At 45.8% G+C, this 27,005-nt stretch overlaps 1 protein-coding gene across 1 annotated transcript; it reads left to right on the forward strand.

Moving 5' to 3' along the window:
• Positions 1-173: 173 nt before the first annotated feature.
• Positions 174-26,759, forward strand: LOC122552215 (G protein-signaling modulator 2-like). The gene is made up of 4 exons (XM_043694847.2): positions 174-548; positions 17,766-17,904; positions 24,047-24,190; positions 26,351-26,759. Exons 1-4 carry the CDS (start codon positions 408-410, stop codon positions 26,359-26,361), a joined length of 435 nt encoding a protein of 144 aa, XP_043550782.1. The 5' UTR covers positions 174-407; the 3' UTR covers positions 26,362-26,759.
• Positions 26,760-27,005: the final 246 nt, after the last annotated feature.

A 27,005-nucleotide genomic window follows, 5' to 3' on the forward strand; every position in this document is an offset into this window, starting at 1 on the left:
TTTATTAATGTGTATCTGAAAGAATTAATCACTCTTTTAGCTCATCAATTGTGCGTTGGAGATAAGCTGCCTGTCAGATTAAACATATTGGGTGTTTACCTCACGCTTGCTATATAGGCTGCAGCATTGCGTTGGAGAGGATCGCAGGATTTGTAAACCTGAACCAGGGTGGATTTTTTTTTGCAATGAGCTAAGACTGAGAGTTGCGGGATCTGACCAGCTCTGCCCTGCACCTGTGATTGTGGTGTTTGAGCTGGTGGAACGGGGTGAGCAGGAGATGAGTGAGATCCCCTGAACGACGATGAGCATCTATTGAGCAGAGCGCGGTTGAAGAGTTGGACGGGATATCGTGAGCAAGCGCTGATCAAGCCTTCTCCTCTGTAAGCTGTGACCAGTCCCTCTCAACAATGAGTCACGGCGGTAAGCTGCTTCAGCAGAGCTCGCCCACCAGTGATCTCAACACCCCCGACCCAGGTAGGCCCGATACGGGGACAGACTGCAAGGAGGAAATGCTTGAGGAATTGTCCAGTGCCATTGATACTGAGCTGGTAAGTGCCTCAATTGGTGTCACTTGTTTCTCTGTTCAATCTGCTGCATATCAGAAAGAAGGTAGACCATGTCCCTCTTGAGCCCACTCCGTCATTCAATAAACACCATTGTTGCTCCTCCACATCAACTCAGTTTCCCTACTCTAGCCCTGCATCCTTTGACTTCCTCAGTGTCTACGAATCATAGAGTCAAAGAGATGGACAGCACGGAAACAGACCCTTCGGTCCACTCCAACCAGATATCCTAAATTCATCTAGTCCCCGTTTGCCAGCACTTGGCCCACATCCCTCTAAACCCTTCGTAATCATATACCCGCCCAGATGCCTTTTAAATGTTGTAATTGCACCAGCGTCCACCACTCCCTCTGGCAGCTCATTCCATACACATACCATCCTCTGTGTGAAAAGGTTGCCCCTTAGGTCCCTTTTAGATTCTTCCCCCTCATCCTAAACAGGCCCCACCACCAAGGATATATTTCCCTCCCCTCCCCTATCAGTGTTCCGGAAAGACCACTCCCTCCGCAACTCCCTCATCAGGTCCACATCCCCACCAACCCAACCTCCACTCCCGGCACCTTCCCCTGCAACCGCAAGAAATGCAAAACTTGCGCCCACACCTCCCCCCTCACTTCCCTCCAAGGCCCAAAGGGATCCTTCCATATCCATCACAAGTTCACCTGCACCTCCACACACATCATTTACTGCATCCGCTGCACCCGATGTGGCCTCCTCTACATTGGGGAGACAGGCCACCTACTTGCGGAACGTTTCAGAGAACACCTCTGGGACACCCGCACCAACCAACCCAACCGCCCCGTGGCTCAACACTTTAACTCCCCCTCCCACTCCACCAAGGACAAGCAGGTCCTTGGCCTCCTCCATCGCCTGACCATGGCAACCACGATGGCTGGAGGAAGAGTGCCTCATCTTCCGCCTAGGAACCCTCCAACCACAAGGGATGAATGTAGATTTCTCCAGCTTCCTCATTTCCCCTCCCACCACCTCTTCTCAGTCCCAACCCTCGGACTCAGCACCACCTTCTTGACCTGCAATCTTCTTCCCGACCTCTCCGCCCCCACCCCCTCTCCGGCCTATCACCCTCACCCTCACCTCCCTCCACCTATCGCATTTCCAACACCCCTCCCCCAAGTCCCTCCTCCCTACCTTTTATCTTAGCCTCCCTACCTTTTATCATTCCTGAAGGAGGGCTTATGCCATGAATAGGTACATGAATAGGAAGGGTTTGGAGGCATATGGGCCAGGTGCTGGCAGGTGGGACTAGATTGGGTTGGGATATCTGGTCGGCGTGGACAGGTTAGACCGAAGGGTCTGTTTCTATGCTGTACATCTCTATGACTCTATGACTAAGTGCTGCCACATCCTTCCTATAGCAGGGAATTGCAGACAATATTCCAAAAATGGCCTAATCATTGAAACTGTTGATCTCTGACCTGAATATACTCAATGACCATCCACAAACCCTTCAGGGAGAAAATTTCAAAGATTCACAACCCCCTGGGTTCAGAAATTTCTCCTCAGCTCAGTCCAAAGTGGTTGAACACCTCCACATTGAGGCTGTGACCTGCACTGCAGGACTCTCCCGACTGCACAAATAGCCTTTCAGCTTCTAACCTGGGTTCAGCCCCTTTCAAATTGCAGTCATTTCACAAATTCACTTCACATTTTTCCAAACTATGGCGATGACAGGCCATTCAGCCCATCTCATCATGTAGAATAATTCATAGTCATACAGCATGGAAAAGGGCCCTTCAGCCCAACTGGTCCGTGCTGACCAGGTTTCTCAAGCTGTATCAGTCCAATGTGACTGCGTTTGGCCCCTACCCCGCTAACCCTTTCCTATTCATGCACTTGTCCAAGTGTCTTATAAGTGCTGGAACTGTACTGTATCTACCACTTTCTCTGGCAGTTCATTCCACATACGCACCACTCTCTGTAGGAAAAAACTTGCCTTTTGTTCCCTTTTAAATCTGTGCCCTCTAGTTTTGAACACTCCCACCCTAGAGAAAATAACTTTGCAATTCACCCTATCCATGCCCCCTCATGGTTTTGTAAACCTCTAGAAGGTCACCCCTCGACTTCTGACGCTCCAGGGAAAAAAGTTCCAGCCTTTCCAAATCCCGGTAACATCCTTGTAAATCCTTTTCTGCACCCTTTCCAATTTAATAATGTCCTTCCTGTAGCAGGGCAGCCATAACTGTACACAATATTCTAAAAGTGACCTCACCAATGTCCTGTACAGCCGTAACATAATGTCCCAACCCCTATACTCAGTGCTCTGACCAATGAAGAGAAAATGAGGTCTGCAGATGCTGGAGATCAGAGATGGAAATGTGTTGCTGGAGAAGCGCAGCAGGTCAGGCAGCATCTAGGGAACAGGAGAATCGACGTTTCGGGCATTAGCCCTTCTTCAGGAATGAGGAAAGTTTGTCCAGCAGGCTAAGATAAAAGATAGGGAGGAGGGACTTGGGGGAGGGGCGTCGGAAATGTGATAGGTGGAAAAAGGTCAAGGTGAGGGTGATAGGACAGATTGGGGTGGGGGCGGAGAGGTCGGGAAGAAGATTGCAGGTTAGGGAGGCGGTGCTGAATTTGATGGATTTGACTGAGACAGGCTGGTGGGAGGGGAAATGAGGAAACTGGTGAAACGGACCCCACCACCACCAAGGACCTCCAAACGGACCCCACCACCAAGGACCTCCAAACGGACCCCACCACCAAGGAACCTCCAAACGGACCCCACCACCAAGGAACCTCCAAACGGACCCCACCACCAAGGATATATTTCCCTCCCCTCCCCTATCAGCATTCCGTAAAGACCACTCCCTCCGTGACTCCCTCGTCAGATCCACACCCCCCACCAACCCAACCTCCACTCCCAGCACCTTCCCCTGCAACCGCAGGAGGTGCAAGACTTGCGCCCACACCTCCCCTCTCACCTCCCTCCAAGGCCCCAAAGGAAACTTCCATATCCGCCACAGATTCACCTGTACCTCCACACATATCATCTATTGCATCCTCTGTACCCGATGTGGCCTCCTCTATATTGGGGAGACAGGCCGCCTACTTGCGGAGCGTTTCAGAGAACATCTCTGGGACACCCGGACCAACCAACCCAACCACCCTGTAGCTCAACATTTCAATTCCCCCTCCCACTCCACCAAGGATATGCAGGTCTTTGGACTCCTCCATCGTCAGACCACAGCGAAACGACGGTTGGAGGAAGAACGCCTCATCTTCCGGCTAGGAACCTTCCAACCACAAGGGATGAACTCGGATTTCACCAGTTTCCTCATTTCCCCTCCCCCCAGCCTGTCTCAGTCAAATCCATCAAATTCAGCACCGCCTCCCTAACCTGCAATCTTCTTCCCGACCTCTCCGCCCCCACCCCAATCTGTCCTATCACCCTCACCTTGACCTTTTTCCACCTATCACATTTCCGACGCCCCTCCCCCAAGTCCCTCCTCCCTATCTTTTATCTTAGCCTGCTGGACAAACTTTCCTCATTCCTGAAGAAGGGCTAATGCCCGAAACGTCGATTCTCCTGTTCCCTAGATGCTGCCTGACCTGCTCTGACCAATGAAGGCAAGTCTCCCAAATGCCTTTTTCAATACCCTGTCTACCTGTGGCATCACTTTCAAAGAACTATTGTCAATCAATTAAACCCTTAGTGCACTATCTTTGCAGTAAATAGATGTTTCATAGAATCCCTACAGTGTGGAAACAGGCCATTCAGCCCAAGTCCACACCAACCCTCTGAAGAGTTACCCAACCAGACCCATTCCCCTACATTTACCCCTGACTAATACACTAGGGAGAGGTTGAATAGGCTAGGGCTGTTTTTCCTGGAGCGTCGGAGGCTGAGGGGTGACCTTACAGAAGTCTATAAAATCATGAGGGGCATGGATAGGATAAATAGACAAAGTCTCTTCCCTGGGGTGGAGGAGTCCAGAACTAGAAGGCATACGTTTAGGGTGAGAGGGGCAAGATATAAAAGAGGCCTAAGGGGCAACTTTTTCACGCAGAGGGTGGTGCGTGTATGGAATGAGCTGCCAGAGGAAGTGGTGGAGGCTGGTACGATTGCAACATTTCAAAGGCATCTCCATGGGTATATGAATAGGAAGGGTTTGGAGGGATATGGGCTGGTTGCTGGCAGGTGGGACTAGATTGAGTTGGGATATCTGGTCGGCATGGATGGGTTGGACCGAAGGGTCTGTTTCCATGCTGTACATCTCTCTGACCTAACCTACACATCCTTGAACACTATGGGCAATTTAGCATGGCTGATTCACCTAACCAGCACATCTTGGATTGTGGGAGGAAACCGGAACACCTGGAGGAAACCAACGCAGACAGGGGGAGAAATGTCTGTGTGAAGTTTGCACAGTCACCCGAGGCTGGAATCGAACCCAGGAGAGATGATTGGACAGACTGGGATTGATTTGTTACCGAAGAGGGGATTGAGAGGGGACATAATTAAGATGTGCAAAACTGTGATGGACTTTGATAGAGTAGACACGAATGAACTTTTCCCCCGATGGACAGCTCAATGACCTAGGGCATACATTTTCAGGGAAAGGGCAGAAGATTTAGAAAAATGTTTTCACCCAGAGGATTGTGGGAGTTGAAACTCGCTACTAATAAGCGTGGTCAAGGCAGAAATGCTCATAACATTGAAGAAGTATTCAGGTGTGCACTCCAAGTTATGATTAAATTAGATTAGATTACTTACAGCGTGGAAACAGGCCCTTCGGCCCAACAAGTCCACACCAACCCGCCGAAGCGCACTCACCCAGACCCATTCCCCTACACCTAACACTACGGGCAATTTAACATGGCCAATTCACCTAACCTGCACATTTTTGGACTGTGGGAGGAAATGCACGCAGACACGGGGAGAATGTGCAAACTCCACACAGTCAGTCGCCTGAGGTGGGAATTGAACCCGGGTCTCTGGCGCTGTGAGGCAACAGTGCTAGCCACCGTGCCGCCCTACTATGGGCCAAATACTGGAACATGGGATTAGAATGATTAGGCAGTTGTTTTTGATTGGCATAGACGTGATGGATCGAAGGGCCTTTATTTGTGCTGTCAATCTCTATGACTCTATAATGGGATAACTCCTGTACTCCAGGAGTGATATAACTGTATAACTCCTGTTTCAGGCTGACAAATCCTTTTCACCTAAGTTGCAATTATTAAAATTTTAAAATGTAGTGTTCGTTCTGGAGATTTGGTTTTGCTTTTCATCTTGAAAATGATCTACATTCAATCCCCTTTGCTCTGGAAGATCCTGAGAGTGTGTATGCCCCCCTCTCCCGTTCCTGGTGTCTCCCTCAAGTAGCCCTCCCTCAGACACGAACTATACACATTACACATTCTCTCCTGTTTGTCTTTTGGGTAAATCTCTGTCAGCAGGCCCCTCCCGGTCCTTTAACAATCCCTCATGGGAAGACAATTAAGCGACCAGCCAACCTTGTGATGCAAATTCCTGTGTGACTCGATTTCATGGCGGATAAAGATATCTTAAAATGGCATTTGTTTTCATCAGGATTAAATAACTCAAAGACAAAATGGAAATGCTTATGATGTTCACAATGAGGGCAATTTCAGAATTATTAAGCTCCTACTGATAAGTCAATTGTCTAAATATGATAAGGACTCCAAAAAACAGGGCCAACTGCGTTCATTCTGTTAATGCAATGTTCTATCGCTCTCCTTTTCGGGCCTAACCCAGATTTAACCGGTCCTCACCTTGTCCAAAGTTACAAATCACACAACACCAGGTTATAGTCCAACAGGTTTAATTGGAAGCACTAGCTTTCGGAGCGACGCTCCTTCATCAGGTGGTTGTGAAGGAGCAGCGCTCCGAAAACTAGTGCTTCCAATTAAACCCATTGGACTCTAACCTGGTGTTGTGTGATTTTTAACTTTGTACACCCCAGTCCAACACCGGCATCTCCAAATCATCACCTTGTCCAAACATTTGTCACTCTTTGACCTCTAGGCATGGAAATCTGCTGCCCTTGCCTGGTCTGGCTCACATGTGACTCCAGCCCGACTCAATCTGGCTGACTCTTAACCGTTCTCTGAAATGACCGAGTAAGCCAGTCAGTTCAAGGGCAGTTAGGGGTGGGTAACAAATGCTGGCCTTGGCAGCGATGCCCACTTCCTATGAAAGAATAAATAAAAATGGGTCTGTATCTTTTGGGAATCTCTTGTAGCTCTTTGGTGATTAATCCTGACCAGTTAAATTTTTGTCTACCTGCCTTCCCAAATGCAAAGCAAATATTAATGGCTTGTTTTTCTCTATTGAGCCAAGTCTAGAAATGATGTCTCTTTAAGCATTTTAAATTCTGTTAGGAGGTCTGCTGTGTCCCAATTCAACTAGGAAATATGCTTTTGACCTTCCCATGCTCTGATGAAGACTCAAAACCTTAGCTTGCTTTCTCTCCATGGATGCTGCCTGACCCGCTGAAATTTCCAGCATTTTTTGTTTTCAGTAAACAGAAGCAGTTAGGTGGTGTTTGCGGACCTTTATGGACTCCATGTTTTAAGTGTACATAATGTTGTGACTCTGCCAGGCGGATAGTCTGCTTTGGATTCATAAGTCAAAGAGTGTGGTGCTGGAAAAGCACAGCCAGTCAGGCAGCATCCGAGGAGCAGGAGAGTCGACGTTTCGGGCATTAGCCCTTCATCAGGACCTGATGAAGGGTTCATGCCTGAAACATCCACTCTTCTGCTCCTCGGATGCTGCCTGACCAGCTGTGCTTTTCCAGCACCACACTTCAATTCTAATCTCCAGCATCTGCAGTCCTCACTTTCTCCTTGGATTCATAAATTGCATGCACAGAAATCAGTTGGCTTACTGTAATGTCTGCTTCATAAGTTATTATGTCTTCTACTGTTTTAAATGAAATGAAGTTGATCAGTCACTCATGAGAATTGATTGTGTTTGAACAGTCAATAAGCAAGTTAATCTACAGGTGAAACACATGGTGAACAATGCTAAATCAAATTGTATGAGACAATCCTCAAAGTCTTTCCTTGTTACAGCATTGGAGAATATTCAAAACACAGCTTGCTTTGGTAAGCAGGCGAATCCTGATTGAGAGTCCAGTTTAACTCACTTGAAGAAAGTAAGTGATTGGGTACGTGCAGGGTCAATAATAAGCAAGGGAAGGTCAAAAACACGTTGTCAGAACATCCACAGAAGTTCTGAGTTAAACTGGGACACAGCAGACCTCTTAACAGAAATTAAAACACTTAAAGAGCTATGGTTTCTAGATGTAGTTGTGCCCTACATGGAACAGCAAGCTGTTAATATTTGCTTTGTATTTGGGAAGGCAGGTCTACATATACTTAACATATCAGGATTAATAGCCTATGAGCTAAAAGATCCCCAAAAGATATTCACCGCATTAAAAAACCAATTCAAAGTCTGATTTAAATTTCCATAATCAAAGACTAGAATTCATGTCATTTAAACAGGAGCGTGTAGAAGCTGTAGACCCAAATGCAGAGGGGAGTGCTCGTTCTGTGATTGTTTTTTTTCAGATGGGCAGTTAGTGAACAGATTGTTGAGGTGATGATTGCACCTACCCCCAGGGCAGCTTCCCAGAGAGATATGCTATGGTTATTGGAGGCTGAATTTAGTACAAAGTAATCTTCACAGGCCGACAAGTAAAGAACAGTACAGCACAGTGACAGGCCCTTGAGCCCTCCATGTCTGTGCTGACCATGATGCCATTCTAGTCTAACCCGCTCTGCCTGCACATTGTCTGTATCTCTCTATTCCCTGCCTCTCCACGAGTCTGTCTAAATTCCTCTTAAATGTTGCTATCCCCTGGCACCTCCCCTGGCAACATGTTCCAGGCAGCTTACCACCCTCTGTATAAATAAAAGGTGACCTCATACATCTCCTTTAAACTTGCCCCCTCTCACTTTTAACCTATGTCCCTGAGTACTTGACATTTCCAGTCTGGGAGAAAGAAACTTACTTGTATGAAGTTGATGGTTGACACAAACACTACAGCGCCCAAAGACAGCAGGAGATGTGACGGGTGAGGGCTTCTGTATGCAACAAGGAAATGCTCAGCTTTCAATCAATTTGGAAAGGCAAGCAACAGAAAAGGCCATTGGCAGAGACAGTGAGTGGCACGGTGGCTTAGTGGTTAGCACTGTTGCCTCACAGCACCAGGGTCTCAGGTTGAATTCCAGCCTCGGGCAACTGTCAGTGTGGAGTTTGCACATTCTCCCTGTGTCTGCGTGGGTTTCCTCTCACAGTCCAAAGATGTGCAGGTCAGGTGAATTGGCCATGGTAAATTGCCCATAGTGTTAGGTGTATTAGTCAGAGGGAAATGGGCCTGGGGTGGGTTACTCTTCAGAGGGTTGGTGTGGACTGGTTGGGCCGAAGGGCCTGTTTCCACACTGTAGGGAATCTAATCTAATCAGTGCATAAGAGCAAATAAGCAATGAAGAGCGATGCACTGACCCCCAGGAGTGTCTGTAAACTGCAATAAAGACCAGCTGGTATCTCTCCAGAGGTGTCCACGTGAAGTGATTGACAGACAAGAATCTGATGATGATGTTGAGATAGAATGGTGAACATGTCTCACGCTTAGTCACATGGGAAACCTCAATATCATCGCAACATCTGAAATGTTCCCAAAATTTCAAATGCTCTGTCCCTAGAAAACGGATGACTGTATGTTCTTGGCTGACTGATGCAAGAGCATGTCGTAACACATTATTCCCCCCCCCCCCCCCCCCCCCACCCCCCCCCGCACCCAAACGCAATAGAACGTGGGGTGGCACGGTGGCTCAGAGGTTAGCACTGCTGCCTCTCAGGAACCCAGGTTTGATTCCACCCTCAGGTGACTGTGCAGAGTTTGCACGTACTCCCCGTGTCTGTGGGGGTTTCCTGTGAGTACTCTGTTTTTTTTTATTATTTAGATGGATTAGCCATGGGAAATGCAGGACTGCAGAGGATGGGATGGGTCTGGGTGGAACCATCTTCAGAGGATTAGTATGGACTCAATGGGCTGAATGGCCTGCTTCCAAAGTGTCCTGGGATTCTAACTCTAAGGGACACCGTAATGAAATGTGCGAGCATAAAATTCTCAACATGCAATAGCTCACCAATTCCTTTTGCAGAGCCAATTAATGAGGTCATGGATGCGGTACATTGACCAGGTCAGAAACTATTAGGCAAGTAATTTCAGGCTTTAGTAGCATATCCTTACCTCACACAAGTTGGACATTCTTTTGGAAAGGAAGATGTTGTGTACTTTACCTTGAAGAGAATTCACATTGAAAGCTGTGTATACAAAATGCTGTGACCCTGCCTGAACATTGGTCTACCTTGAATGCAGTGGAACATTGGTCTTTGTTTTGAAGGTAAGTGTATTACAAAGAATCATTGAATCCCTATAGTGTGGAAACAGTCCCTATGGCCCACCAAGTCCACACTGACTCCCTGAAGAATAACCCACCCGGTTCCATTCCCCTACTCTATTATTCTACATTTCCCCTGACTAATGCACCTAACGCCCACATCCCTGAACACTATGGGCAATTTAGCATGGCCAATTCACCTGACCTGAACATTGTGGACTGTGGGAGGAAACCCACTCAGACACGGGGAGAATACGCAAACTCCTGACAGACAGTCACCCAAGGCTGGAATTGAACCCAGGTCCCTGGCGCTGTGAGGCAGCAGTGCAAACCACTGAGGCACCGTGCCACCCAGGATGGTAATGAAGTGACAATCACGTAAACTCTGCACCATAGGGGGAATGCTGAAGACTGCAGAGCAGGAGCGGGCTATTCAACCACTTGAGTCTGCTGGACTGATCTGTAAGGTCATGGTCGGTTTGGTGATCTCTGCTCCACTTTCAGCTCTGCAACTGCCTCGATGATCACAAACACGATCGAGTGCAGCCCTGAATACATTCAGTGAACTCATTGCCACTGCTTTTTGGGGAAGAGAGTCTCACAGAGTCTAAGAGACAAAATTCATCTGCACCGCCATCTCAAAGGAAGACCTCCTACTTTTTAAACTGTGGCCCCTAGATCTGTGCTCTCATGCACAGCGCAACATCTCCTCTGCACCCATCTTGTCAAGGATCTTATATGATGAGCACCTCATTCTTAACTCCAATGAGTAAAGGTCAAACCTGCTGAACTTTTTGATAAAATCTTTCATTCAGAAATCAGTTGAATGGATTGTCTCTGAGCTGCCTTTGAATGCAATTCAAGTAAAATACAGCACGCTCGCGAGATCAAATGATACTATTCAACAGAGAGTTACTCTAGACACAGATTCTTAGATTAGATTCCCTACAATAGACAATAGACAATAGCTGCAGGAGTAGGCCATTCTGCCCTTTGAGCCTGCACCACCATTCAATATGATCATGCCTGATCATCCTTAATCAGTATCCTGTTCCTGCCTTATCTCCATAACCCTTGAGATCCACTATCCTTGAGAGCTCTATCCAACTCTTTCTTAAATGAATCCAGAGACTGGGCCTCCACTGCCCTCTGGGGCAGAGCATTCCACACAGCCACCACTCTCTGGGTGAAGAAGTTTCTCCTCATCTCTGTCCTAAATGGTCTACCCCCTATTTTTAAGCTGTGTCCTCTGGTTTGGCACTCACCCATCAGTTTCCTGCCTCCAGAGTGTCCAATCCTTTAATAATCTTATATGTCTCAATCAGATCCCCTCTCAGTCTTCTAAATTCAAGGGTATACAAGCCCAATCGCTCCAGTCTTTCAGCGTAAGGTAGTCTCGCCATTCCAGGAATTGACCTGCACTCCCTCAATAGCCATAATGTCTTTCCTCAAATTTGGAGACCAGAACTGCACACAACATTCCAGGTGTGGTCTCACCAGGGCCCTGTACAGCTGCAGAAGAACCTCTTTGCTTCTATACTCAATGCCTCTTGTTATGAAGGCCAGCATGCTCTTAGCCTTCTTCACTACCTGCTGAACCTGCATGCTTACTTTCATTGACTGGTGTACAAGAACACCCAGATCTCTTTGTACTGCCCCTATACCTAAATTGATTCCATTTAGGTAGTAATCTGCCTTCCTGTTCTTGCCACCAAAGTGGATAACCATACATTTATCCACATTAAACTGCATCTGCCATGCATCTGACCACTCACCTAACCTGTCCAGGTCACCCTGTAATCTACTAACATCTTCCTCACATTTCACCCTGCCAACCAGCTTAGTATCATCAGCAAATTTGCTAATGTTATTACTACTACCATCTTCTATATCATTAATATATATTGTAAAAAGCTGCAGTCCCAGCACTGATCCCTGCGGTACCCCACTGGTCACTGCCTGCCATTCCGAAATGGAGCCGTTTATCACTACTCTTTGTTTCCTGTCAGCCAACCAACTTTCAATCCAAGTTAGTACTTTGCCCCCAATACCATGTGCCCTAATTTTGCTCACTAACCTCCTATGTGGGACTTTATCAAAAGCTTTCTGAAAGTCCAGGTACACTACATCTACTGGATCTCCCTCGTCCATCTTCAGAGTTACATCCTCGAAAAAGTCCAGAAGATTAGTCAAGCATGATTTCCCCTTCATAAATCCATGCTGACTCTGACCTATCCTGTTACTACTATCCAGATGTGTCATAATTTCATCCTTTATAATAGACTCCAGCATCTTTCCCACCACTGAGGTCAGACTAACTGGTCTATAATTTCCTGCTTTCTCTCTCCCACCTTTCTTAAAAAGTGGTACAACATTAGCCACCCTCCAATCCGCAGGAACTGATCCCGAATCTATCGAACTCTGGAAAATAATCACCAACACATCCACAGTCTCTTCGGCCCAACCAGTCCACACTGACCCTCCAAAGAGCAACCCACCCAGACCCATTCCCCTAACCAATGCACCTAACACTACGGGCAATTTAGCATGGCCAATCCACCCTGACCTGCACATCTTTGGACTGTGGGAGGAAACCAGAGCACCTGGAGGAAACCCACGCAGACACAGGGAAAACATGCAAACTCCACACAGAGAGTTGCCTGAGGCTGGAATTGAACCCGGGTCCCTGGCGCTGTGAGGCAGCAGTGCTAACCACTGAGCCACCATGCCACCCCTAGTTATAGCTCAGATTCTGAACGGGAGGAGAGGAGAGGGGTCTGGACTGTCCATAGCCCCCACAGAGCAGGGAGTTATTGTATAATGAGCATGTACATGTTAGTGATAATAATGCTATCAACGTATAATGCATAATGTAACACTGAGGTCAGTTGACATATGCTATTGAGACTCAGAGGATGGGATAGAGTAACCAGTAAAAGTAGTCGTCATAGTCCTACCAGACCATAGAACTGTTCTTTCACTACAGAGAGAGAGAGAGAGAGAGACGACTGATAGTGGTTCAACCTGAAGGTCACCATTCCTCAAGAGAAGGAGAGTCCTTCAGGCTAACTTCAGTCGGTTTGGGTATTGACCAACTGGAGAGCTGTATGACAGATTGTTATTTTGTGAATGGAATGTTTGATGGAACTCCAGAAGTGTCAGATATTCATCAACCTTAGATTAAGCAGAGACACCGCTGTAACATAGAATCCCTACAGTGTGGAAGGAGGCCATTCAGCCCATCAGGTCCACGATGGCCCTCTGAAGAGCATCCCACCCAGACCCACCCCCTATACTATATTTCCTATGGCTATATCTAGCCTGCGCATCCCTGGAAGCTGTGGACAATTTAGCAAGGCCAATCCATCCTAACCCACGCATCTTTGGACTGTGGGAGGAAACCAGAGCACCCAAGGGAATTCCACAGAGACACAGACAGTTGCCTGAGGCTGGAATTGAACCCAAATCCCTGGTGCTGTGATGTAGCAATGCTAACCAGTCAGCTACTGTGCTTAGAATAATAACACCACTGTCTGAAAGTAGAATTGAACCTTGATGTTCAAATATCACGACCGACTGAATTCACAAGGACTGATTGACTACAGGGTGACCTGGACAGGTTAGGTGAGTGAACACATGCATGGCAGCTGCAGTTTAATGTGGATAAATGTATGGTTATCCACTTTGGTGGCAAGAACAGGAAGGCAGATTAGTACCTAAATGGAGTCAAGTTAGGTAAAGGGGCAGTACAAAGAGATCTGGGTGTTCTTGTACACCAGTCAATGAAGGTAAGCATGCAGGTACAGCAGGTAGTGAAGAAAGCTAATAGCATGCTGGCATTTATAACAAGAGGGATTGAGTATAGAACCAAAGAGGTTCTTCTGCAGCTGTACAGGGTCATGGTGAGACCGCAGCTGGAATATTATGTGCAGTTCTGGTCTCCAAATTTGAGGAAAGACATTCTGGCTATTGAGGGAGTGCAGCGCAGGTTCACGAGGTCAATTCCTGGAATGGCGGCACTATCTTATGTTGAAAGATTGGAGCAACTGGGCTTGTATACCCTTGAGTTTAGAAGACTGAGAGGGGATCTGATTGAGATTATTAAAGGACTGGACACTCTGGAGGCAGGAAACATGTTTCCGCTGATGGGTGAGTCCCGAGCCAGAGGACACAGCTTAAAAATAAGAGGTAGGCCATTTAAGACAGAGATGAGGAGAAACGTCTTCACCCAGAGAGTGGTGGCTGTGTGGAATGCTCTGCCCCAGAAGGCAGTGGAGGCCCAGTCTTTGGATTCATTTAAGAAAGAGTTGGATAGAGCTCTCAAGGATTGTGGAATCAAGGGTTATGGAGATAAGGCAGGAACAGGATACTGACTGAGGATGATCATCCATGATCATAATGAATGGTGGTGCAGGCTCGAAGGGCAGAATGGCCTATTCCTGCACCTATTGTCTATTGTCTATTGACTAAGGACTATTGAATTGAATTGAATTAGGTTTATTGTCATGGTGGTAGATCTAACTAGGCATCACGGTTAAACTTCCACAACTGAACACTGAGCTGACATTCACCCTCACACCATGACCTCCTGATTGGCTTTTGAAGAAAATCGAGCTGACAGTTTTACTGATGGGGCAGTATATCTTCATTCAGGCACAGGAACCAAAAGTGAGCCAATCATTTAACAGTTTCAATGTCATGATCATGACCTACTGCTGATTTTACAACCCATTGCTTTTATCACCAGGTGCTCTGGTTTCCTCCCACAGTCCAAAGATGTGCAGGTTAGGGTGGATTGGCCATGCTAAATTACCCGTAGTGTTAGGGGAATGGGTCTGGGTGGGTTACTCTTCGGCGGGTTGGTGTGGACTTGTTGGGCCAAAGGGCCTGTTTCCATACTGTAGGGAATCTAACCTAATCATCAAAACATGCAGCTTATTAACATGGGGAGACTGTTGCAGTGCAGCTAGTATATTGTTCTGATTGACCAAGAAACTCACTCTTATCACCTATCTTAAATGCATCAGGAGGACTTACAGATACATAATCAACTTTTTGGCTACTTTATGACACACCTAAAGAGTCTGGATAGACTTGACTTGTTTCTATAAAGCAGAGAAGGCTGAGGGGGCAACCTGATAGAGGTGTATAAGATCATGAGGGCCATGGACAGGATAGATAGGAAGCAACTGTTCCCATTAGCATATTCTGTTTTTGTTTCCGATCTCCCATGTCCACAGTTCTTGGTTTTAGATGGAGCCACAGAGTCACACAGCACAGAAACAGAACCAGTCGGCCCAACCAGTCCATGCTGACCATAATCCCTAAACTAAACTAGTCCCACCTGCCTGCGCCTGGTCCGTATCCCTCCAAAGCTTTGCTATTCATGAACTTATCCACTTTTAAACTGTTGTCACTCTGGAAGTTCACTGAACACTCAAAACACTCTCTGTGTTAAAAGAAAATTGCCAGTTATGTCCTTTTTAAATCTTTCTCCTCTACATTTGAAAAGAAGTCCCCAGTCTTGAAAGCCCTTACCCTAGGGAAAACACACCCTGCCATTCACCTTATCTATACTCCTGATGATTTTAATATTAATTTCTGGAATAAGGATCCCATTGGCAAGGTCAGAATCGCCCGTCAGTCCCTAATTGCCTTCAAAGGGGCTAGTGATCCATCTTCTTAAACATATTGCATGTGGTGTAAGTAGACCCACACCACTGGATGCAGCGGGTTGCTGTCACTGAGCAGCTTGCTCAGCTACTTTAGCAGGCTAACACATCGCTATAGATCTGGAGTCACATATAGGCCAGAGTGGCTAAGTAAAGATGGGTTTTTAGCAACAATCTGTGAACATTCTCACAGTCTGCATTACTGAGATGAGCTTTCCAATTCTAGATTTTGTGACAATAATATGGATTTAAGAGTTTATTTTGACCTTTTTCTTTGAAGAGAGGTTATAAGGCAGAGGTAGAGCACGGTCTACCAGAACCACGAGAGTAAACAGCTTGGGAAGCCTTGTGTTTAAAAGTTGGAACAATAGAAGCAGCCTGCATGGGTGTAGCCAGCTAAGATTTCTAGTTTTTTTTTTACAGTTTTTAGGTTTAGATTCAGGCAGTTGCTGTTATAGACTCATAGAGATGTATAGCACAGAAACAGACTCTTCGGTCCAACTCGTCCATGCCGACCAGATATCCTAAACTAATCCAGTCCCATTTGCCAGCACTGGCCCATATCCCTCTAAACCATTCCTGTTCATATACCCATTCAGATGCCTTTTAAACACTGAAGTTGTATTAGCCTCCACCACGTCTTCTGGCAGCTCATTCCATACACGCACCACCCTCTGTGTGAAAAAGTTGCCCTTCGGTCCCTTTTAAATCTTTCCCCTCTCACCCTAAACCTATGCCCTCTAGTTCTGGACTCGCCCACCCCAGGGAAAAGACTTTGACTATTTACCCTATCCATGCCCCTCATGATTTTATAAACCTCTATAAGATCGCCCCTCAGCTCCAGGGAAAACAGCCCCAGCCTATTCAGTCTCTCCCTATAGCTCAAACCCTCCAACCCTGTTGTGGGTTTGAAGAAATGGAAGCTATTTTTCTCTCTCTTGATTACAGCCAAAGGCTGAGGGTTCTCTTCCACAGATTGCATGTGAGACAAAATCTGGTTTTCTGTAATTGCCTTTTTGCCAAAGGGTGTGTTTATGGGATGTTACTAAATTGGAGTAGTTAATCAGTAATTGTTACTGTATCTATTGTTCTGTTAAGTTTTCCAGTAGAGTTGTTATTCTAAATTCCTCTTTCTTTGGTAGTATTTTAACTACGGTGTTTAAATAAACTGTATTCTGCTTAACGTCGCATAGTTTGACCCGTCGCATTGTATCTGGGACTGTCACATTACATTTGCCTTTAAAATAAGAAAAAGTTAGGGTTCAGACTACCTTCTTAAAATATTTTGAGGGGTCTGGTCTGGTCCATAACAATTTATTTATTCAATAACTCAGTCAAATCCATCTGATGAAGGAGCAGCGCTCTGAAAGCTAGTGCTTCCAAATAAACCTGTTGGACTATAACCTGGTGTCGGGTGATTTTTAACTTTGTCCACCCCAGTCCAACACAGGCCCCTCCATATCAGAATTCAAATCTTGCAGCTGAAAGAGTGGGAATTGAGCCCACTACCTTTAGAGAACTAATCTAATGGCTCCATCTCCCTTTTCCCTTTTTCTGCCACAATCTTCCTTTAATGGTCAGAGGATTCTATAGGGTAGATAGTGAAAGTCTTTTTCCTAGGATGATGATGTCAGCGTGTACGAGGGGGCATAACTACAAATTGAAGGGTGATAGATTTAAGACAAGACGTCAGAGGCAGGTTCTTTACGCAGAGAGTGGTAAGGACGTGGAATGCCCTACCTGCTAATGTAGCCAACTCAGCCACATTAGGGAGATTTAAACAATCCTTAGATAAGCACATGGATGATGATGGGATAGTGTAAGGGGGACGAGCTGAGAATAGTTCACAGGTCGGCGCAACATTGAGGCCGAAGGGCCTGTTCAGCACTATATTGTTCTATGTTCTAATACGGACCAAAACACACAGTTCATCACTGCGACCTTAACACGGGAGTGGAGCGACAGAATGATGTTGACCATTAAGAGTTCTGAAGGCAGCACATTTTGCAGACGCCTCAGTTGTGCCACCTCAGGAGGGCATGAATGGGCCTGATTTGTAATGGAGGTAGTTGGAGGAGGCTGAATGGGCTGGTCCTACCTCAGAATCTCAAACCCTGTGATTTTTCCTCGACAGGAAACCGATCCCAACGAGGCAGAAAATGAAGGGTTCTTCAACATGGTGAGTCATGTTCAAAGGAACCGAATGGATGACCAGCGTTGCAACCTTGGATGGAATGAGACACCCTCTAAAAAACCAATTTTTGATGCAAGTAGTAAGTAGAGTGGGAAAAGGATCTCACTGCCTGTTGTATGTATACCTTGCCTTTAACAGAGTTCACCTTAAGGACACCATAAAGGGGAATGGTGGAAGTCAGTCCAAGTGACTGGAGGCCAGTGGCTAGCGGTGTACCACAAGGATCAGTACTGGGACCCTTATTGTTCATTACATACATAAATAATACTGATGAAAATGCTGGGGCGGGGGGGGGCGGGGGTAAATGTTAAGCAAGTTCGCAAATGACACCGAGATTGGTGGGGTGGTTAATTATGAAGAGGATATTTGTAGTTTGCAGAAAGATATAGATGGGATGTGCAGACCAGTGGCAAAAATGGTATTTAACCCCGAATAGTGCGAGGTGATGCACTTTGGAAGGAGAAACAAGATAAGGGAGTATACAATGAATGGCAGAACACTGGGTGGATTAGAGGAGCAGAGGGATCTTGGGGTCATTATTCACTGATCCCTTAAGTCAGTAGAATAGGACAATTAAGAAGGCAAATGGGACACTTTCATCAAGCGTGGCATAGAGTATAAGAGCAAGGAGGTAACGTTGGAGCTGGAATACATTGTGCAGTTCTGGTTGCCTCACTGCAGGAAGGATGTGGTAGCGCTCGGGGAGTACAGGGGAGGTTCACCAGGATGTTGTCTGGGATGCAGTAACTGAGCTGTAAGGAGAGATTCCAGAGGCTTGGACTTTTTTCTTTAGAGCAGCAAAAGCTGAAGGAGGACATTATTGAGGTGTATAGGAGTATGGGGGGAATAGACAGGCTGCATAGGGGAGCAGTAGTTCCCCTTGGTCGACGGGTCAATCCCCAGGGGATGTAGTTTTAGAATAACGGGCAGGTGACTCAGAGGAAAATTGAGAAAATCTTTTTCACTCAGCCAGTGGTAGGAATTTGGAAAGCAGGGCCTGGGAAGGTAGTGGAAGCGGGAAACCTTGCAACCTTAAAAAAAAATTTAGATGAGCACTTCAAATATGGGGCATGTGCAGGAAATTGAGATTAGCGTGCCTTTAATGGTAGTTATGTCAATGCAGACACAGTGGGCCGAAGGCCTTTTCTGCGCTGTATGACTCTGTGTGGTGTGCATATATAATGCTGTAAGTCTGCCAGATAACCTGCTGTGGGTCAGTTTGCTCTGATGTCTGCTTCATAACTCACACTGTGTTCTACTGTCTTAAATAAACTAACCCACAAAGTTCAAAAGAAAATCATAGAACTGTGGATGATGGAAATCAGAAACAAATTAACCTCAGCAGTTCTGGCAGTATCAGGACAGAGAAACGGTGTTAACGTTTTTGAGTCCAATGACCCCTTGTCAGAACGAAGTTTAAGAAGGGCGGTAAAGACAAGCCAGGGAACTATAGACCGGTGAGCCTGACCTCGGCGGTGGGCAAGTTGTTGGAGGGAATCCTGAGGGACAGGATGTACATGTATTTGGAAAGGCAAGGACTGATTAGAGATAGTCAACATGGCTTTGTGCGTGGGAAATCATGTCTCACAAACTTGATTGAGTGTTTTGAAGAAGTAACAAAGAAGATTGATGAGGACAGAGCAGTAGATGTTATCTATATGACTTCAGTAAGGCGTTTGACAAGGTTCCCCATGGGAGACTGATTAGCAAGGTTAGATCTCATGGAATACAGGAAGAACTAGCCACTTGGATACAGAACTGGCTCAATGGTAAAAGACAGAGGGTGGTGGTGGAGGGTTGTTTTTCAGACTGGAGGCCTGTGACCAGTGGAGTGCCACAAGGATCGGTGCTGGGTCCTCTACTTTTTGTCATTTACATAAATGATTTGGATGCGAGCATAAGAGGTACAGTTAGTAAGTTTGCAGATGACACCAAAATTGGAGGTGTAGTGGACAGCAAAGAGGGTTACCTCAGATTACAACAGGATCTGGACCAGATGGGCCAATGGGCTGAGAAGTGGCAGATGGAGTTTAATTCAGGTAAATGCGAGGTGCTGCATTTTGGGAAAGCAAATCTTAGCAGGACTTATACACTTAATGGTATGGTCCGAGGGAGTGTTGCTGAACAAAGAGATCTTGGAGTACAGGTTCATAGCTCCTTGAAAGTGGAGTCGCAGGTAGATAGGATAGTGAAGGCAGCGTTTGGTATGCTTTCCTTTATTGGTCAGAGTGTTGAGTACAGGAGTTGGGAGGTCATGTTGCGGCTGTATAGGACATTGGTTAGACCACTGTTGGAATATTGCGTGCAATTCTGGTCTCCTTCCTATCGGAAAGATGTTGTGAAACTTGAAAGGGTTCAGAAAAGATATACAAGGATGTTGCCAGGGTTGGAGGATTTGAGCTATAGGGAGAGGCTGAACAGGCTGGCGCTGTTTTCCCTGAAGCGTCGGAGGTTGAGAGGTGACCTTATAGAGGTTTACAAAATTATGAGGGGCATGGATAGGATAAATGGACAAAGTCTTTTCCCTGGGGTGGGGGAGTCCAGAACTAGAGGGCATAGGTTTAGGGTGAGAGGGGAAAGATATAAAAGAGACCTAAGGGGCAACTTTTTCATGCAGAGGGTGGTACGTGTATGGGATGAGCTGCCAGAGGATGTGGTGGAGGCTGGTACAATTACAACATTTAAAGGCATTTGGATGGGTATCTGAATAGGAAGGGCTTGGAGGAATATGGGCCGGGTGCTGGCAGGTGGGACTAGATTGGGTTGGGATATCTGGTCGGCATGGATGGGTTGAACTGAAGGGTCTGTTTCCATGCTGTACATCTCTATGACTCTAAGGGTCACTGGACCTGAAACATTAAGTGTGTTTCTCTTCACAGTTGTTGCCAGGCCTGCTGAATTTCTACAGTAATTTCTGTTTTAATAACCCGCTGGGTTAGCCACTTCCTTAAGAGTAATTATTAGACCATTTTAATTGACATAACACTGGATCTAGGTTTGTTCACTGAGCTGGAAAGTTCATTACCAGACGTTTCGTCACCCTACTAGGTAATATCTTCAGCGGGCCTCCAGACGAAGCCTACTAGGATGTTACCTAGTAGAGTGACGAAACGTCTGGAAATGAATCTTCCAGCTCAGCGAGCAAACCTACATCCAGAACCTCAACCTGAGCTACAAATCTTCTCAAAACTGACATAACACTGCCAATGTGACACAGAGAGAATGCTGTCCCCTGGAGTGGACATCAGGACTGACTTCTGACGTGAGGGTAGATGGGAATATGGAATTCGAAATACAAACAGATAATTGATCTTAGTGAACAGTGGAATATGCTTTGGGGAAGGGGGTTCGAAATGGAGTACTGCTGCATTTTGTAACTGGGCACTTTGTAGTGAGAGGGGAAACACTTAAAAGGGAACTAAGGGACAACTTTTTCACGAAGACGGTGATGCATGCATGGAATGAGCTGCCAGAGGAAGTGGTGGAGGCTGGTACAATTGCAGCATTTAAAAGACATCTGGATGGGTATATGAATAGGAAAGTTTAGAGGGATATGGGCCAAGTGCTGGAAAATGGGACTAGATTAGGATATCTGGTCGGCATGGACGAGTCGGACAGAAGGGTCTGTTTCCGTGCTGTATGCCTCTATGACCCAAGGTAGAGTGACTATCGTCCTGCACCATTTTTAGAGGGAGATGACCTGAGGGTCACCACGTCTCAGGTGAGGGGACAGGTTAGAATGGAGAATCCTTCATGGTAACCGTGATCAGTGGGGCGCCCCGGTGGCTCAGTGTTAGCACTGCTACCTCACAGCACCAGGATCCCAGGTTCGATTCCAGCCTTGGCCGACTGTCTGTGTGGAATTTGCACATTCGCCCTGTGTCTGCGTGGGTTTCCTCCCACAGTCCAAAGATGTGCAGGTCAGGCTAAATTGCACATAGTGTTAGGTGCATTAGTCAGAGGGAAATGGGTCTCGGTGGATTACTCTTCGGAGGGTTGGTGTGGACTTGTTCAGCTGAAGGGCCTGTTTCCAAATTGTGGGGAATCTAATCTAATCAGTGCAGGATTTGAACTCACTCTGCGTGTGTCACTACTGCTGACAAACCAGGGTCCAAGCTAAACCCAGCCGTCCCTATCCAGGATGTAGTATTGGGTAGAAAGCATTTGAATGGCATTAGCACCCCCACACAGTTTGTCATTTTGTTTCTCCCAAAATTATAATTAATACATTAAAAATTGTGAAAATATCATAGAATTATCCTAAGTCCGATGTTTTTGTACACCACAACCCAGATCAATCAGAATCCTACTGAATGGTGGAGAAGACTCAAAGAATGACCAACATCTGCCCTCTGAGCCTGTGTTCCTAAAACATTCGACCCTTCTCCCCTCCAGCACCTCACTCCAATTGGGGTCAGTTAGCTGGTTCGCAATCACAGAGCGATGCCAACAGCATGGGTTCAATTCCTGCACCTGGCGAGGGAACCCTGAAGGTCCTACCTCAGCCCCCTCACCAGGGGGCACGGTGAGCCTCAGGTTAAACCACCAGCCGTCATCTCTCACTCTCCTGGAAGGGTGGGGCTATGGCAACGTCACCTTCACAACTTGAATGCTTATAATAGACACTCCAGGTGTGCAGCCTGAGGGCAAATAATTTGAATTTGAAAATTATAGAAAGTGCAATAAAATTCAGCTTCTCTCCATTCAATGAGTTCCACTCTAAGCTACCACGGCCAGGGTTTGAGACTAGTTGCGCTGTTGAAGCAACAGGGAAAGAGGTTTCCTCTGTCTGTGTGTGTCTGTGCATGTTTGTATATGCACATTTGTGTATGTGTGTGCACGTATGTGTGTGCGTGCTGCTTGCTGATCGTTGATCAAAGCACCCGTCACTGAAGCATGGGATATGTTGCTTCCTGTTATTGTCCATAAGCTCATGTGTTTGAGTTAACTTGTTTTAACTGGTCCAAGTTCGGCAGAAGAAACGTACTATACTCGTAAAGTTAATTCTGTTTCTCCCTCCACAGATGCTGCCAGACCTGCTGAGTCTCTTCAGTACTTGCTATTTCTATTTCAGATTTCCAGCATTTACAGTACAGAGGAAACCTCGATTATCCGAAGGACACAGGCAGGGAGCATTTCGTTCGGTTAATCAAATTCTGGATAACCGAATGCCGGATGACATAGTTCAGCCGAGCATCGGGACCTTGTGATCTTGCTGAATAATCCGATATCTGGATAATCATATGCTGGATAATCGAGGTTCCTCTGCATTTTGCTTTCATATGTCATAAACACAATAAGTTGTTTCAATAAATTTAACAACACTGTGCCTGTTCTTACTCCAACCAGCATTATGTGACTGTCAATCAGCTGAATTCATTTCCTAGTCTGGGTAGACAGGGTGGTTAAGAAGGTGTTTAGCAGTTCTGGACACCTTGTTACAGGAAGGATAGGTAGGTCCTTGAGTATCAAGGGTTATGGGGAGAAAGCGGGAGAATGGGGTTGAGAAACCTATCAGCCATGATTGAATGGTGGAGGACACTCGATGGGCTGAATGGCCTAATTTCTGCTGCTATGTCATATGGTCTTATTATTAAGCTGAAGAGGGTTCAGAAGAGGCTTACCAGGATGTTGCCAGGTATGGAAGGTTTGAGTTATAAGGAGAGGCTGGATAGACTGGGACTTTTTTCACTGGAGCGTAGGAGGGTGAGAGGCAACCTTATAGAGATTTATAAAATCATAAGATTGTAGATAAGGTTAATGGTAGATATCTTTTCCCAGGGTGGGGGATTTCGAAACTAGGGGGCACACTGTAAGGTGAGAGGAGAGAGATTTAAAAAACACATGAGAGGCAAAACATTTACACAGGGGGTGGTTCACGTGTGGAATGAACTTCCAGAGGAAGTGGCGGATACGGGTACAGTTACAACATAGAAAAGACATTTGGAAAAGTCCATGAATAGGAAAGGTTTGGAGGGAAGTGGGCCAGGAGCAGGCAAGTGGGACTAGTTTAGTTTGGAATTATTTTTCGGCATGGACTGGTCGGACTGAAGGGTTTGTTTCCGTGCTGTATGACTCCATGTCTCATCTCAGACAGAGAGTGTAGTTCACCTGAACAGGGAGATGCCTAAAGTGTTGTTTTGAATTTGTTTCCTCTTGGTATTAATTTGTTTATTGATGTGCCCTGCGTTTAAATGAGTTTCTTGGCTTTTATTTGGCAGAGACCAACTGTGAACGTCCAGTCAACGAACTTCTGGACATGCTCGCTGACAAACAGGGCCAACGTCTGGATGACCAACGAGTAACCTGTGACAATTTACCAGGTCTCCAATTGTCCGAGTGCTACATACAGGCCACTTGTGAAGGCAAGATGAGTTCCTCAATGCAGTGGTACACTTCCAGACATATTGTAACTCACGTGTAGTTCTCTCCACATCTATGAATGAGCACTGGGCCAGATTACAGTTCGGAGTAATTTGAAACAAGATTCTTAAAGTAGCCAACTGAACTCAAGAGAAAATAAAATTCATTCATCCTAATCCACACGCCATGAATAAAGACCACAATCACAAATCCTACCAGATCATTCAATCTCATGAGAGAAAGCTTCTTTCCACCTCCCCAATTTAAATTAAGCATAACATAGGTGTTAGGCCTTATAGAACATAAAACAGAATAGCACAGGAACAGGCACTTCGGCCCACGGTATTGTGCTGACCATTACACCAAATTAACTTAGTCCCTTCTGTCCACCCTTGGTCCATATCCCTCCATTCCTTGCATATTCATGTGCTTAGCTAAAACCACCTTAAACGCCCCTATTGTATCTTAATCTGAACTTCCAAATGAAGTCCTGATTAAGTCAGACATTCCTGATGAACAGCTTATGCCTGAAATGTCAACTCTCCTACTCCTTGGATGCTGCCTGACCTGCTGTGCTTTTCCAGCACTACACTTTTTGATTCCAAATCTACAATGAGTAGCCGAGGAAGACTTACATTTGCATAGCGTCTGTCATAGTGTGAGGTTATTCTAAAACACTTCACAACTAATTAGCAGTCTTGCGATTGTTCTGTGGGGAGCTCGGCAGCCATTTTGTGCACAGCTGTTGTGGGACAGTTATGTGCTAACAACCATGGCATCTATTTTTTGTGACGTTGATTGAGGAATATAAATATACAAAGGAGAACTTCCTTGCTCTTCTTTGAAGCGATGCCATGGGATCATTTATATCCACCTCAGATGGCAGGTGGGGTTTCGGTTTAACATCTTGATCAAAATGTGGCACCTGTGCAGTCAGCTTTCTATCAGCAGCTTAGCACCACACTGAGCTAGAAATCTACATCACCCAGCTTTGATTATATAGGATCTTTGATCTCATTGGTGCTAAAGTAACACTTTAATATGCCAACAAATAACACTTAGTTGACATTTAAGCACTTTGGGCTGAGGCTTTAATCAATCTAAAATTGACAAAGTTAATACTTCTATTTCAAATTAATGCACAAATTGCTCACATTCATTCCCTCCAACGTGGCGCAGTTGCCTCACAGCACCAAAGACCCGGTTCGATTTCACCCTCAGGTGTCTATGTGGAGTTTGCACATTCGCCCAGTGTCTGCGTGGGTTTCCTCCGAAGGCTCCGGTTTCCTCCCACAGTCCAAAGATGTGCAGGTCAGGGTGGATTGGCCATACTAAGTTGCCCATACAGTACAGGGATGTGTAGGTTAGGTGGATTAGCTATGGGAAATGGAGGGTTACAGCGATTGGGTGGGATGCTCTTCAGTGGGTCGGTGTGGATGCAACGGGCCAAATGGCCTACTTCTACCCTGTAGGGATTCTATCATTCTCAGGCAGTCCAGCACTCCCCCATTGGAATGTTCTGGTCTGAAAACTTCAGCTCACAACCTTCGGACTTAAAGGCGAGAGTGAAGTACCCGCTGAGCTATAGCGAGCACATAACAACTAGGAGTAGGCCATTCAGCCTCTTGCACCTGCTCTGCCATTTAATATGATCATGGCTCATCTCATCTCGGCCTCAACTCCACTTTCCTGCCCACATTCCTTAACCCTTCAAAGGTTTACTCAATGTCTTGGCATCCACCACACTCTGGGATAGTGAATTCTGCTCATTCACAACCCTTTAAGAGGAGTAATCCTCCCCATCTCTGTTCTAAATCTGCCGCCCCTTATTCTCAAACGATGACCTCTCGTTCTAGATTTCGCCACACGAGGAAACATCCTCCCTACGGCTAGCGACATCTCTACTTTCACTAACCCTGTTGGCATCTGGTCTCACAGTTATTTTAGTCATCATACAGCCTCCCTGTAAACCAGACATTAAACAAAACAAATTCTAAATATTGAGCTGTACCGTAAGGTAGATAAAATAACACTACTTTTAATAAAAAATGTTCTGTAATTTATTTCTGAAAGTGTTTTACCTATATTTCATAAAACATTAACTTTTCCCAATTAACCTACTGTGATGTTCAAATCAATCATTCTGTCCTGTTTTATTTCAGAGATTGAATAAGCCCAGGGCTGGATTCCAGTTGAACCTGATGGAAAATCTATTGACCTGGCTGACCGAGGGTGGGTGAGAAACTACCAGAGGAAAAGCGAATGCTGAATCATTTCCTTCACTTATTAATTTTTGTGATGACTCTGTGTTTGAAGCAACGTTCTTTGCTTGCTGTTATGTTTCTTTTGGAGCCTCTGATTAAGTGAGGCAGAGACTTAGTTGCTTTAGCCTGGCCTTCCCTCTTGTTAAACTATCACGACATATCCGAATCTCTTCTGAGTTGCTTCCAATATGTTCTGAACCAACACGTGATAATACCAGTCATCATTTATTTGTTGTCTTTGAAACAAACTCTGACTGTGTTCTCATTGAAAATGGTGCAAAATATTAATAAAGATGTTTAAATGTTACATGTTTGACCTACGAATGATTTTTGTTCACAGCTTTTCTGTTCAAGGTATATTCAAATGTATTTTTAGCCATAGGGAATTTCAATATGCAGGACCCTTCAGTGCAAAGAAATACTGTTCTGTACTTACACTCCATTATAAAGTCATTTTGACAAAGCCATAAGCTAGCAGACAACAGAATGTCAGACAGTAATCATAAAACAAAGACAGAAATTCTTGGAAAATCTCAGCTGCTCTGGAGGCATA

The sequence above is a fragment of the Chiloscyllium plagiosum genome, unplaced genomic scaffold, assembly GCF_037043375.1.
Source record: "Chiloscyllium plagiosum isolate Xiang-an unplaced genomic scaffold, Cpla_swu_hap1 HiC_scaffold_45, whole genome shotgun sequence".
In the NCBI taxonomy this organism is placed as follows: domain Eukaryota; kingdom Metazoa; phylum Chordata; class Chondrichthyes; order Orectolobiformes; family Hemiscylliidae; genus Chiloscyllium; species Chiloscyllium plagiosum.

Bases quoted from the DNA above. Each gene is read 5' to 3' on its own strand.
- LOC122552215 (XM_043694847.2), top strand. From the start codon at position 408: ATGAGTCACGGCGGTAAGCTGCTTCAGCAGAGCTCGCCCACCAGTGAT. The intron at 549-17,765 runs GTAAGTGCCTCA...TTTCCTCGACAG, and splicing joins GTGCCATTGATACTGAGCTG to GAAACCGATCCCAACGAGGC. The intron at 17,905-24,046 runs GTAAGTAGAGTG...TTTATTTGGCAG, and splicing joins ACCAATTTTTGATGCAAGTA to AGACCAACTGTGAACGTCCA.